At 35.6% G+C, this 14,410-nt stretch overlaps 1 protein-coding gene across 3 annotated transcripts in view; it reads right to left on the reverse strand.

Moving 5' to 3' along the window:
• ATRNL1 (attractin like 1) overlaps positions 1 to 14,410 on the reverse strand; it is a 440,678-nt gene that overhangs the window by 351,496 nt on the left and 74,772 nt on the right. For all 3 annotated transcript variants that reach the window (XM_064716242.1, XM_064716241.1, XM_064716243.1), the window contains exons 10-13: positions 13,104 to 13,258; positions 5,312 to 5,396; positions 3,509 to 3,717; positions 1,201 to 1,319 (exon numbers count right to left, since the gene is read on the reverse strand). In XM_064716242.1, coding sequence (XP_064572312.1) covers positions 1,201 to 1,319; positions 3,509 to 3,717; positions 5,312 to 5,396; positions 13,104 to 13,258 — 568 coding nt within the window. The remainder of the gene's footprint in view (positions 1 to 1,200; positions 1,320 to 3,508; positions 3,718 to 5,311; positions 5,397 to 13,103; positions 13,259 to 14,410) is intronic.

Consider the following 14,410-nt stretch of genomic DNA (forward strand, 5'->3'; position numbering starts at 1 on the left):
CTGAACCAAGAAGTTTGTGCTAAAATACCTAGTGCTCCACATTTATTAGGGATCATTTATTAGGAATGAAGATGGTCTGCTCCTTAGCAACTATTCCTTGTTCAAGAGCTGAAAACCACGGTTAGAAAATTAGCTCCTAATGGAGAACAATGTGTCAGGAAAAGAAGGGCCCTTGAAGATCACAAAGGAAACTAACCATTAGTGCCTGGAATGTGAAATCCCTCTGACAGACTTATAACATGACTACTGATGAATTTGTGTCTGCATTGCTTTTATTAGTAGTGACTAGCTACAAATGCCAGTGATTAGAGCTGGCTGTGCTCACCCTGAACAGGCAAGATTTGAGTCACAATCAATCCAACTCACACCTTAATTTGTCTGGAGAACAAGATTGATTTGCATCAGGTTCAAGCCAGAGAGCAAGATACTTTTACTAATGAAACTGTGTCAAGAAAGCATTTTGAACTCAAGTACAGCCAGGTGTCTATGGATAGCTAAAAAGTATAAGAAGGCAAAACTTATAATGCTAAAACATTATTACAAGCTTGAAAAAATCAAAAGAACAAGCAAGAGATGAAGCAGCTGGTGAACAACAACATAAAGTACAAAACATGGCACTAGGCATTATTAAAAGGGGAAAACTATAAACTTGCATGAATCTATGCGATCTTATGACTTGCAGTTAAAAAGATCAGAACCAAATTATCACAAACCACTGGACCTCATGGTTACAGAAACTCATATTCCTTTAATGAGATGACAAGTGACTCCATGACAAAGAAAAGCATTTCTATGACGATCAATGATCAGAAGACCATGACTAATGAGACTGCTCTGGTCATGTTTGAAAGGGGAAAAACCAAACAGCACCCTTGATGGGATTCCATGGTTTCTGCCTGCCTACTGTACACCACAAAAGCACAAAATCCAAGTTAATAATGACTATGACTTTTCGAATGTCATTAATTAGGGGATAAAAGTATTTGTCTTCAGAAATATATAGTAGACAATACAACCCTGAAGAATACTTGTTTTACTCTGAAACATTTTTTTGCTGAAGTCCAACTCTGCCTTCTGCAACACTTTTAGCTCAAAAGCCTGGAATACAAGTTTGTTTGTGCTGAAAACAAGCAACTACTAATCTACTAGACCTAGAAAAGGAGAAGTACTGCTAACATGCTCAGATTTGCGAGGACTCACCATGCTGCAGTTGCTGTTTGCTGAAATGCACTTCTTGTCGTCGCACCACTGGCAGCCGTTGGTGTTGGCGGTGCAGCTGGCGCAATCCGCGTACCGGTAACATCTGTCGTCGGCAGCAGCTGCCACACAAACCAAACAGAGAAAAGGAGAGTAACGCCACGTTTCTGACACTTCCTCAGAGCTTTTCCTGTTGCAGCCTTCATTTGAACTCTAGCCATTCATAAGGGTTTAAGTTACTGTAGGAAATAAATTCTATTCAGTTAATAGGATTTGCGCCTTTAAAAATTCCTTCAGCAACGACTTTATTTGAAGGTCCGTAAGTCTCATATCAACTAACGGAATATTCACTGATTTACAGCATGAAAGCTCTCAGCACAATGCAAAAATTAAGAGTATGAAATCTTTTTTCAAGTATTTTTCCTTCACTCTTTTAACATGGAAGATTTTATTCAAATGTAGGATTCTATAAAAAATATTAGATGGCTATACAAGAAGATGAGATAAAAGCAGTAAATAAAACAATCTAAGACAGATATGAGCAAGACATGGACATTTTAAATCTTTTTAAATTAATTTATAAACCTAATAATGACTGGTAAGTTAAAGCTCTGTCCTTTAGCTACAAAAAGTATTTGAAAAAGAGTTAATGTCATATTCTTAATAATGGGGCTTGGACTAAAATTTAGGTTATGTAAAATCATTTAAGACACAAACTATTACTTCAGTTTAAAGGAGGCAAGGTTTTAAAAATCATCATTATGCAAAATAGGAGAATTTGTATCATCTCCTATGCTGATTACTGTGTTTAATTCCTGTTTGGTTTGGCTCCTTTAGTTTCAGGTGTGTGCAAGCTTAAAAAATTCTCCTGCCAGAAAAGTCTTGTCATCCAAGAATCGATCTTTTGAAAACCACTAAAATTTCTGCTTATCCTTTTAAATATTGACCATCAGCAGTTTCGCAGATGATACTCTCAACCAGGTAACAACTGAGCCAAGTAATGTAAAAGAATATATGAAAAATTGGTTTTTGGCAAAAAATTGCTACCTGAAACTGGAAGAATATTACAGCAGTGAAACAGTGCTGTTCACATAACTTCTGCGGAATTGGAATTATACAGACCTAATCTCTTCCATGTTGAGTTGTACTTTATTTATACTGCAGCACCTGTACTTGAGAAACTGCTCCAACTTCTTAATTTTCCTTCAGCCTGTCTGTGCTTTGTTTTGTTTGGGTTCTATAAATACCTGTTGCTATGACCAGCTTTTTATAAAATCTACTTTTATCTGTATTACTTTTGAATATAATGCCACAAGGTTTTTTTCTTTCTATATAGATGGAACTTTCCAGACTGTAGATGTCTAAAAGTTTTGACACTGTACAAAAGCCATTTTCCAGAAAACTGTACCTGGATAATGTTTTTGTTATATCACGTACCATTTTTTTCCCTGATTTTGAGACTTTATAGCCAGTCTAGAAACAAGTACAAGCTATCAGAAAAATAAAATGTCTTGAAGTGTTGATTAATAGCAGTACTAGTAACTTTTCAACAAACATTAAACACAGACTGGCAGTTTAATTGTATGGCAGTTTGTACACACAGCACATAGCCGAAGTCTGGGAAGCAATTTTACACTGTGCTGAAAGGAAAGATGCACAGAAAAAATAGTAGGTGCATGTAGCAGGGATAAATATTCTGTTCATGTGACATATAAGAACAACACTTTCACAAGCAATTTATTTGTGACAAGCCAAAATGCTTAGGAATAGGTTGGAACAGTTATTCATAACAGTAAATTGCTGTTTCAAACAATACAGCCATCACAATGCCACAGAGAAATTCATATGACAAACTTGAACTCATCTGACACACTGCAAAGGGCTTGTTTGCCTCAGGTTTTTTCCAGCTGTGCCTGCACTATATTCTTCTGTACAAATGCTTCTGTTTCATAGGTAATCTGCTTGAAGCAGGGATGCTTTCCTCTCTTACTGGCACTGGCACACACAGGTATAGGAGTGCCATATGCCCATAACACCAGCTATCACTTGCAGTGCCCATTTGTGCTCTCAGTGTTCTGCTCTGCTTTACCATCTTAAACTTGTGCTCTTTTGCATCTACTTCTCTGCATGTAAAATACAAAAGGTTTGCACAACTGAATCTTCTTTCCAAAAAACAGATCTCTTGCACTGGGTATTCTCATAGGGGAACACTCTTAACATTCCAGTCACAACTTCCACGTGGTTACTTCTCTGGCGGTTGCTCACCCCTATCTCCCACACTGCATTACAAGCCTGACTAGAATTCACTTACCTGTCTTCTTGGGACATTTTGCTCTAAGGATATTATTAGCATGTCCAGATTCCCAAGATTCACAATGTTTCTTGTTCCACAGGCACCTTATTCCTGGACGAGCATTTTTGCACAGCTCTTCATCTCTGAACGCTTCACAGTTGGGAGGCTTGTACACAAGGATGTCATTCAACAGAACACTTGAAAAACCCCCAAATATATACATGGAGCTATTGGAGAAAAGCAAGGAAATTTATCTGTTATTGGAGACACATTTTCTTGATTTCTTATCTGACTTGATGCACAATTAAAAACCCACATACTATCATCAAAAAAATCTTATTCTTTCTCTAATAAAGACTCTATCAGTGGTTCCTTTATTGATTACATTTTCAATTTATTTCTCCATGGAAGTTGAGAGTTTAAAAAAATTGCTGAAAGCTCCCTGTGCTGCATTTATTATGGAGTGGGATATTCAAATATCTGGGGAAAAAATTAAGAGCTTTGAAAGAATGCAGTAATTTTTGCAGTTCGATATTGAGAATAAAGCATGAAATACTGGCCTGCTGAAAACAAGAACATTCTTTTCAAGACAGGCAGCAACAGTTGGCAAGATGGATATTTGTTTTTGGTAACATTTCTGGTGCAGTAGCTGCTGACACAGGAAGCAAAAATTAAACCTGAATCCTCACCCTTCTCATTAAAACTAAGAACTGTCTCAGGTAAAAGATAGTAATAGAAAGCCTCCATATTTGTTGTATGATATACTCTTAAAACAGAATTAATCACAGAGTTACCAATAGCAGAAATCTGGAGAGTGTCTTGTATTGCACTGTTTTGGTATCAAAAACCCTTCCAAAAATACCACTGTGTTCTTAAAAAACAAATACATTTTTAATGTAATTAATAGAAAGTGACAGTTCTCAAAGTATCAGACATGGCTTAGATGGCATAAAACACACAAATCATAATGAAAAACTATCAGTTGCTGAATTCATTAATTCCAAGTAATTTTGTCTTAATAAATAAATCTGTTCATTGATTAATGTCAAGTGCTCTGTGTACATACTTACAATTTAGTGCTATTTTTGTTAAAAGCAGTCACACTCTTATTTGTAGCATTACTCATTACCTCATTTCTGACCTCTACAGGATCCTTTCATACAGGATCCATAAGTTGCCCACAAATACTTCAGTACTGACTTTATTAGTGTGATGCATAATGTAGCAGAGGTACAATGATTTATAGCACTGCAACTTCAGATACTAGGCCAGTTGGCAACAAGCAAAACAAAAGCTGACAAGGTAACAATATACATTTCTTTAAACCTGACTATTGTTTTCTACAACTTTTCCAACTTAATATCATCTAGTTGCTGGCAGGCTTTTCCTCCTTCAGGTAGTAGAGATGATGACTGTATCAGTATCATCAAAATGTTCCCTTTTCCCCAGCAAATTTTAGTTACATGGTTATTTTATGACTGTAGAAGAATGAAGAATTATAGCATACTGCAAAGAGAAGAAGATTTCTTCCATCACACCTAAGTGAGGGTTATAGTTGATACCAAATATGAAACTCAGTGTAGCCCTCAATGCTGAGAAAACACCTCAGTAACCTGGAACATTCACCTAAAATGTCACTGAACAGATCTCCAGCAGACTGGGGATTAGCTGTACTGATTACCTGATGAGCACTACTTTCTTTCCCTTTTAACAAGTTATATCAGTTCTGTTATTGAACCATACTTCACTTAAATGTGACTTCTTCTACAGGTTTTTCCTTCAGAAAAATGGCAAGGAAAATTTAAGAGACACTTCATTTACCCATTACTGACAACAGCAGTGTGACCAAATCTGTTGACATCTCGATGCAGATTAGGTTTTGGTAAAATCTTCCATTCATCACAAGCTGAAAGACAAAACACCAAGCATATATCAAATAATTTGAAAAGTTTTCAGCAAAATACATGTGAAGTATATTTCAACCACTCAAGGATAAATCAACTCTACTCCTTTTAGATGCATTTGTGAGTAGATGCTTCAAGAACCTGTCAGCAACACTGATCTATCCTAACATTTATCAAGACCATAGGACATTCACAGAAGAGTCACTTTTTTACAGACACAGTTGTCTGCCTTCACAGCCACTTTCAACACCCACAGGAACAAGCCCTGGTCATTGTTGCTGTCAAGGGATCAGTCATATTGCCCTCATGTTTACATGTTCTCAAATTAGATAAAGGGTTTCAATTTATAGGCATTTAATGGAATATCTATGGCAGTGAACTCGGTTCTTTTCTTAAGTGTTTTAAGATAAACTATCACTCCTCCAGATGTGCAACCCATCTCATTATTGTCTTACTTTTGGTATCTTGATTTAAGTATGCTGCTAATTACTTTCCACATACTTGAGAGGAATGCTGAATCAGGATCTCCATGTCAAATTAATTATTCAAGCACATTTCTTTTGGAACTGCTGTACACAAATGAGGTTTCAGTGTGGTTTATTTTTTCTTTCCTGACTAGAGTTTTTGTTCTTTAGAATAATTACTCTTTTCTTCATTATTTCCTACTTAAACTTTACTGACTTCATATATTCAAATCCCACAGTAAAAGAAATAGGGAGCACCTACAGATTGAAGCTTCAAGGAAAGTGAAGGGTTTTTGCAACTTAATTTGGGTAGAAGCATCTCTCAGTAGTCAGACCATAACACCTCACTCCTCAGCTTGAAAAACCAGAACTGGATAAATCCAGGAGGAACAAACTGTCTTCCAAGCTGGTCTCATTCACAGTGTCAGAACAGCTCAACTCTGCCAGTGCTGCTGTTCTGGCACTTCTAATGCAGAATATCATTCACTGCAGAAAATGATTGACAGCAGCACCTTGTGCAGTCAGCATCCTGTTAGCAAAGCACACTGGAACGCCCTGTGCAAGGTCACACGAGGATGGACTCGGCCCCAGGAGGGGACAGCATGGCACAGCTATGGCAGCAACACCACTAAGTCAACCTGGGCTTCCACCAACCACAGCCTGAGCCCATCAAGAGAGCCAGTGTGAGACCATGGCTGTGATAAATAAATCAATTACATCTCTTTATAAACTGGAAACAGAAACTAAAAGCACATTATTACTGGAGTAATGCAGATGGCTCAAAGAGCAATAATTTTGACATCAGGTGGTGAACTCCATGGAATTAGCAGTGTGAAGAAAGTATAGCAAGTTTCATGCATGGTCTTAGCAATACATCCCAAAATTCTGACTTCTTTCTCAACTCCTACCTTCTATCACTATCATTGTTAACATTATGTTATCATAACACTATGGAATTATTAATACACTTCATCTTTCACAGTTGTTATTTTCTTATTTTCTCTACTTAAACAGAGTGGTGAAAGTATGCACAATGCCAGAGAGATAGTCCTGAAACAGTTTCAACCAAAGAACAAGCATTTTAACAATTGACCTGCAAAATCTTACTGTTACACTTAAAAATCAAGTCCTTGATGCTCTTAAGTGACTGCACATTAACAAACACAGCACGTGTGAGCTCATGTGCCTTTGATAGTAAAGGAAACAATTTAGGAAACCCACACTAAATTTCCATCTAATTTTAAAACCCACACTAAATTTTCATCTGATCTTAGGAAGTGTTGACATTTATTTTCTTATTTTTACAAACATACACATTATGAACATATAGTCTTTCCTGTACTTAGAAATTTATTTTAGAAAAAGTAGGATTTAACACCAAGGGAAGATCATAAAATCATATTAAAGGCTGATTTTCAGATGAGGAACCCCTGAGGGCTGGAGATATAATAATTCCTTTCTTCCTGATGGTATTTTTCAAACTGGCAGGTCTTTTCAATAGAGTACAAGAAAAAAAAAGAGGGAGGAAAGCTTATTACAAATAGCTTCCCCTCTTATCTCCTCCTAGACTTCTCAATAACTACTGAACACTGAACAGAGCACTGTGCAGAAAAATTCTTTTGCTCAGCTTTCAATTCCTGATGTGAGTTTCTCTGTAGAGTTGATTAATACAAAATACAGATAGCTAGCCAACTGATTTCTGTTGGTTTTCAGTAAAGAATCAAATAGAATTTATCCCTGCCCATCATCTTCAAACTCTCTTTGAACAACTCTAAGCACCCAAATTTCCAGACTTCACTGTACTGTTCCAAAAAAAAATGACAAATGGCAAATATAATATGATTTACAACATGACTTATCAATACTACAGCATTCTGTGTTGTGTGCATTATATTAAGTCTAATAATGATGGTCCAGATAGCAAAGAATAACATTTTTTCCTCCATAAAATGTTATGCCCTCAAGGCATTTTACTGATAGGAGGTGGAAGATAGTTGTATCTGTTCTATCTGTAACCAGGTACAACAGATAGCACACGGAAACACACTCTGCTTTTAATAGAACCAGTTACTAAGCAGATGAAGAAACAATACTATTCATTCCAAACTTATTAGCAGAATTTTTAGCCACTGAAAAGTACAAGGAGAAATGAAGGAGTTTTTTTCTTTCTATTACAAAGGTTTCTGCTTTAAGAATAAGCTATACCACATTATAACATTAAAAGAGAAAGTTTCATCCTCCTCCCTGGTGTAGATTAAACAGTTCCCAGATGATACAGAAGTGGCTCTGACAGTGAATAGCCAGTCACACACATTTCTGTGACGAAACACCACAGAAATGCACTGGATTTGAAGCAATCCAGCTGAGAAAATCCCCACTTGAACTTTGCACAGGGTATTGCTCTCCAGAGCCCTCACTCCAACAGGTCAGGCCTCAGCACATCTCATCGACAACCTACTGGCCACACTGCATTAGTGACATCAGAAAGGATGGCCTGGACATTTCACAGGAAAGCTTTCAATGCTGCAACAGTAATCATGCATTACTGGAAGGTTTCTCAGTCTGATTTTATCGGGGGGAAAAAAAACCCAAGAAAACCAAAACAAACCCAAAACGGAAAACAACCAAATAATTTCTAATCAACATTATAGTGTCAGTAAAATACTTGAACACAGAATTTGATTTTTAAAATTTAACTAATTAGGCTTACCAAAATGTGACTGAATGGAAGAATAAAATATAATAGAAAAATAAAAATAAGAAGAAAAGGTTGTTAGGACAGTCTTTAAAAAAGAGGTAACCAATGTTCCATACTTCACCTCCAGGATCACGTTATTATTTTGGCATTGGCAGACTGATTTAGTGACAACCTCTTATTGCAATCAGAGTTTTGTTTTAAGAGAAGGTATAGGAAACCTTAAGGTAGTTAATGCTTACATTTATCAAAAAAATATCTAAATGTCAAACTATTTAAATAGTTTGAACTTCCAATGGATTTATTCTGCTCAATCACACTGCAACAATGCAGTACAGCTTTATGTGCTACATAGAATCCAATGCCAGCTTATGTTTCTATTTTCTCCTTACATATTTCTAATAATTATTAAGTTCATTTTTCTTTTGTAAAAGTAGTAAAACTGATTCACAACATATGGACACCATTACACCTCTGTCTGGTTCTTGTTTATGACTCTGGACAACTAAACATTAAACATAAACAGCTAAAACATTGTGAAAGTTATGTACTAGCAGAAAACTTATTTTCTGAGTCTTTCCACACTTCATAAATATTTTTCTTTAATCAGATAATAAAAATCTCCTTACTCTCAGGAAAACACACTAGCAAGTATGTTCAAAACAGCATGAATCGAATTTAAACTCTAGAGCTAACATCTACAGCAGAGTCTGTACACACAACAGTGACTCCCCAAGCAGTAAAAAGAAATCAACAACCTCACACTTTGCTATTAAAGGGAGCAATTAGTGCATTATATTATTATGGCTTTGCTCTTCTAATAGCACAGCAATATGGAAGTAATTGCTGTTACAGACTGCACCAAAACTGCATTTATAACTTAAGGGTTTAGGAACTCATAAAACTTAATCTTTCACAGGCACTGATTTACATTTTCTTTGTGATGGCACATTGATATCCATTTGTAACTCCAGAAAGAGGGAGAACTGCAAAAATAGATGTGTTCATATTGGAAAAAAAAATAATTCACAGATATTAAAACTACTTCATTTTGTTAATGGCAAAGACTAAAGATGAAACAACTTACTTTACAAGCAAACAATTTATGAATAAACAATTCATTTTTATTACAAAATACAAGCAATAGGTTTGATTAAAAGTGGAACTAAAGTCAATCTCATGAAATCATTTTGAATTTTTTTTCAAAATAGGAAAATGTTTCTAAGCTTTGTTTGAATATCCTAGAAGAAACTTAGTACTTCACATGCAATATTGTCTTTCATAAGCAATTGAATTTGCATACTATTTAATCCATAATAATAAACTGAAATCCAGATAGTAACAAAAGAAATATTATGGAGTATATTATTAGTGTAAACATATGGGTTATTGCACTTCTCCCACAGATCCAAACAATGCAGAACCCCGAACACCACTAAGCACAGAAAATCTGCCATGTTCCCAGGATTTCAGGTTTTGGCTTTTATAGAGATTCCCTGACCATAATTCTCTGTACATATCAAGGGTATCCAGACACCTTAGCAACTGTCAAATGTGGAACAAAAGGACTGAGACTGAATACTTCAAAACTCAAACTTAAGGAACTTAGGCATGCAGAGATCTATTTACTAACTGCACCATTTTGGCCAAAAACTAAAATAAATATCTTAAGTCTTTAAAAAAAAAGCATTTATTTAATTGTATTTTAATACTGGTCTCAATAGTTAGAATCTGTTTTAAACTCTGATTCTGTGTGTCCAATAACCTATTTTATCAGCAAATTTTGCATGTTAATACTCATAAAATATAATCTAAATTATTTTTCTAAGATCTTATTGGAACAGAAATGTAAGTTTTAAGCATATGGGGGCCTTTGTAAAGAAAAGCCATAACCAATGTCATTCAGAAAACTGCAGGTCAACCCCAGCACTCAAGACTGTCCCCAATGCCAAGCTTCCTCTTTCAGATTAATGGCGCAATAAGAGCACAGATGGAAAATACCTGACCTCTACAAGAATGACCCTTTTTAATTTTTTTTTAAGGGGCTTCAAGAGTAACCCAGGGGCAACCCGGTGGTAAAAAAAAGCACAGCAGAACAGAAGTATACCAAGGCCAGATTTCTAAAGCTCTTTTTCTTAATGCAGCAGTCTTCCCATCATGTATTTACTGCTATATAAGTAAATACATCAAGTCGCATTAAACTATGAAAATCACGGCATCATAGCAGTTTTTATAATGTCTCCCCATCTATGTGTCTTCACCTTTGACAACTTTGCAGTAGGTATTTCAAATTACTGAACTGAGCTCTTAATTCATGACACATTTAAAGGTCTAAAACTTGTTATAGACTAAGTTCAGAACTTAGAGAGCAATGACTGACTCAGAAAAGCAGAAGGGGGAAAGGTAACCCTGTCCCAAGCTTGGTAAAATGGATTGCTCTCTGGAGAGACTTCTCTCTGTGCCTGGACCTAGAGGAGGAGTGGGGATTACCAAACTGCATTAGAAACCAGAAAGCTCAGCTTTCAGAAAGCTGAGCTTGGCTGAGATGAAGCCACATGAACAGTTACTCCACATTAATATGAAAAGCAGTGTTTTCATGGGTAATAAAAAGCTGGAGCAATCTATCCAGAGGATTATGTCACATATAATAAGAGAGATAATCAAAAGCACTCTCTAGCCCAACTTGAACATAAATAGCATAGGCTCTATCTCCAGGATTCAGCTGCTTTCCAGACAGCACCCATTTTTTACAAGACAAGGCTAACACTCCATCACTTGCAAGGTATCTAGGAAATGTGATGCTGATAGCATCATATATTTTTTTCTTCCAAGTATTGTTCAAAAACTCATGATACAAAGTAAATAAGATTCTGAAATATACCTATTGCATAATTATTTAATTATTTATAAAATATTTCAAGTTTTCTGAAAAATGTCTTTATCAAATATGTGCTGTGAGATTTGTTTCTAAGTTGGTAAAATGAATATTACAGAAGAAGAAGTCCGAATCAAATCAGTCCTCTCATAGTCCATTTTTTAAGATTAATTACTACATCCAAACAGTGATTACTACATCCACTTCTTTTGTACTTCATCAGTTTCATAACACATGGAGAATGGGACTTGCAAGAGAATACAAATACCAAATTAAGTACAACCAACTAGACAAACCAAAATATCGTTCTACTTAAGAAAAAATACTATAAAGCATTTTCATGAAAGATGATAAAAAACTATCAGTGTGTGAAAGTCAGAAAGTTACATTAATTCAGATCTTATGACTCACACTATTGATCTGTAAGTGCACATTTACAAATAAATGTAGACCAATAAATAATACTATGCTCCAAAATGAGAAAGGAGCTCTGTTTCATTAAAAATTAAATCCACATGTAGACTGAAGTGAGAACAAAATCAATAGCTCACACCATCAGATGCCTATGAGAAGGTATGGAATATGCAATAGAGGGTTACAGTAAAAACAAATCAGCTGTTTTATTTATTTGATTTATTTGATTTTCAGCTAAAGTATTATTTGCACACCCATTAAAAATAGCAGGAATTAACCCATATACATTCCATGTAATGAAATTAGTCATTATTCTTGTATTAAAGCAAAGACATTGCATTGATATCTATAGTGAATGCCATAAAGAGCCATTAACTAGTCCTGAAAGAAGGATCCTGTCTCAGCCTCTTCTACCACTGTGGGCAGCTGATAAACGTTTGCCAAAAGTAGATCCAGGCAGTATCCACAGGCTATTCTCACCAGGAGCATGCATGAGTGCATTTCCCAGGCTGCTCTGACACATTTCCCTTTTTTTGGCTCTCAGGACAAGAGGCTGTGCTTTCTGGCCCCAATGTGTGCTGTATGATTATACAATACGAGTTATATGTTTATATTGAAAGCCTATGCATAAAATATAGATATGAACATCAGAGAAGGGAGAAACTATTTATAGTAAAAACAGCAGTGGCACAAGATAGGAAAAAGATTATGGACTCATTAAATTCTCTTCTATTTATAGCCTCCACAATCCTATAGGGAGGCTTTTCCATAAGTGTACAGCTCAAAGGGTTGGAACCACTCACCGGAATGAAAGCTGACACCCACTCAGTCTTGCCTTATCACACAGTTTTCCTCCAAACTGTATTCTTATCATATATTTACAAACAACAATCTTTTTTGCTCTCAGCCAGTCTTGTGAAATTAAATATAACACATCCTTTTATCATCTCCTAAAGGCTCCTCATGCTTCACTCAGCCCTAATACCACTTGCCATGCAGAGCCTTTTTTCAGTTTGTCTTCCTTAAAAGTGTGTTGCCAAAATACTGAAAAATATTCAGGGCCTTGAGAATGGCATGGATGCTGCTACGCCTTTCCCCACAAACCAAAATCTTTAGACAAAATGGAACAAAAATCTGTAAAATTTACAAATAAATTGAAGGTGTTTGGGATCAAACTATAAAGAATCACTTTAGCTGGACTTGAGAAAGCAAAATGGTGGTATTTAAAACCAGAATGAGAAAAGAACAGTACAACACATACCTATATCATATGAAAGAAAATCAGCAGAAAAACACTTTGCACCGTTGCTCAGGGAAGTATCATTATGAGTGTTTCCACCAAAAACAAGCATAGCTCCATTGATTAAGACAGCTGAATGAAGGTATCTTGCAAAGCCACTCTCTTTCAAAATAGTCCTACAAAACATAAGAACAAATACATACTAACACATGAAAAACTGGATAGGGGCATCAAGAAAATTTGTACATGAAAGCGACACAAAATAAGAAAAACAGTAAACTATAGTTATTACACAGTAAATACAATGACATTTAATCAGATTACTTCCAGCATTATCCATTTTCTCATGACACAAAATACATATACATTTATTTAATATATGACACTTTTAGTTAAAATAAAACAGTTTGCCAAACAATATAGCTGAAATTAGTTTTAACATGTTTATATTCTTCATACATGATTACTGATATGGTAAATTTTACTCAAAACTGAATGAAAACTCATTCATAGCATTAATTCCTATTCTTATATCTATTTAGCCATGGTAGTTTTTTGCTCAAGAAATGCAATAAATAATTCTTTGGATGGCTAAAACAATCTTTAGATCATCCTTAAAATTACAAAAGAAAAAAAATTCTAAATAATTGAACACAGAACAGAAAAAGAAATGGTAGAATGTATTCTAGGTATAATAAAAACACTTGCACTGCTTCATAAACTTATTCAGACTGGTAAACTCTAACATAGCAAACTTCAGTGCTAAAAAAAACTGTCCAGGCAATTGAGGCTTTGATCTCTGTCTTTATTCACTTGAGCCTCTGTGTGTGTGGTCTGCTTTGTGCCAGAGCAGTGGCACAGCCCCAACGCAGCCAAGAGCTATCAATGCCACAGTTCGAAAGGGGCAGATGTGGGGCCAGCAGAAAGAACAGAATACAAACTTGATTCAATCCCAGCAAATAAATCTTACCAAGGAAGAGAGTAACCATCTGTGGGTTTTGCCAGATGAATTAGTTAAGCAGACCAGCTGTAGACATGTTTGTGAAGAGCTGATTAGATCATCAGTACAAAATACCTTCTACATCCTCCTAATAACCTTTCATTGTTTCAGTAATCTAAGTTTACAAGTTTAGACTCTCATTTTCATTTATGTTACTAAACACTGCTCCAAACTACAATTAAGCTGTTAGTCATTAATTTCCTGTAAGAAACTGACTCAACAATCTTTCCTTATGAGTGAATAATACTGTCTCTCCTGAACCACTCTCATATTTGTTCAGTATTTTTACATCACATCATCATGTTTGAGGGAAAAGATTTAATGTACA

Source organism: Zonotrichia leucophrys, chromosome 6 (genome assembly GCF_028769735.1).
Source record: "Zonotrichia leucophrys gambelii isolate GWCS_2022_RI chromosome 6, RI_Zleu_2.0, whole genome shotgun sequence".
NCBI lineage: Eukaryota > Metazoa > Chordata > Aves > Passeriformes > Passerellidae > Zonotrichia > Zonotrichia leucophrys.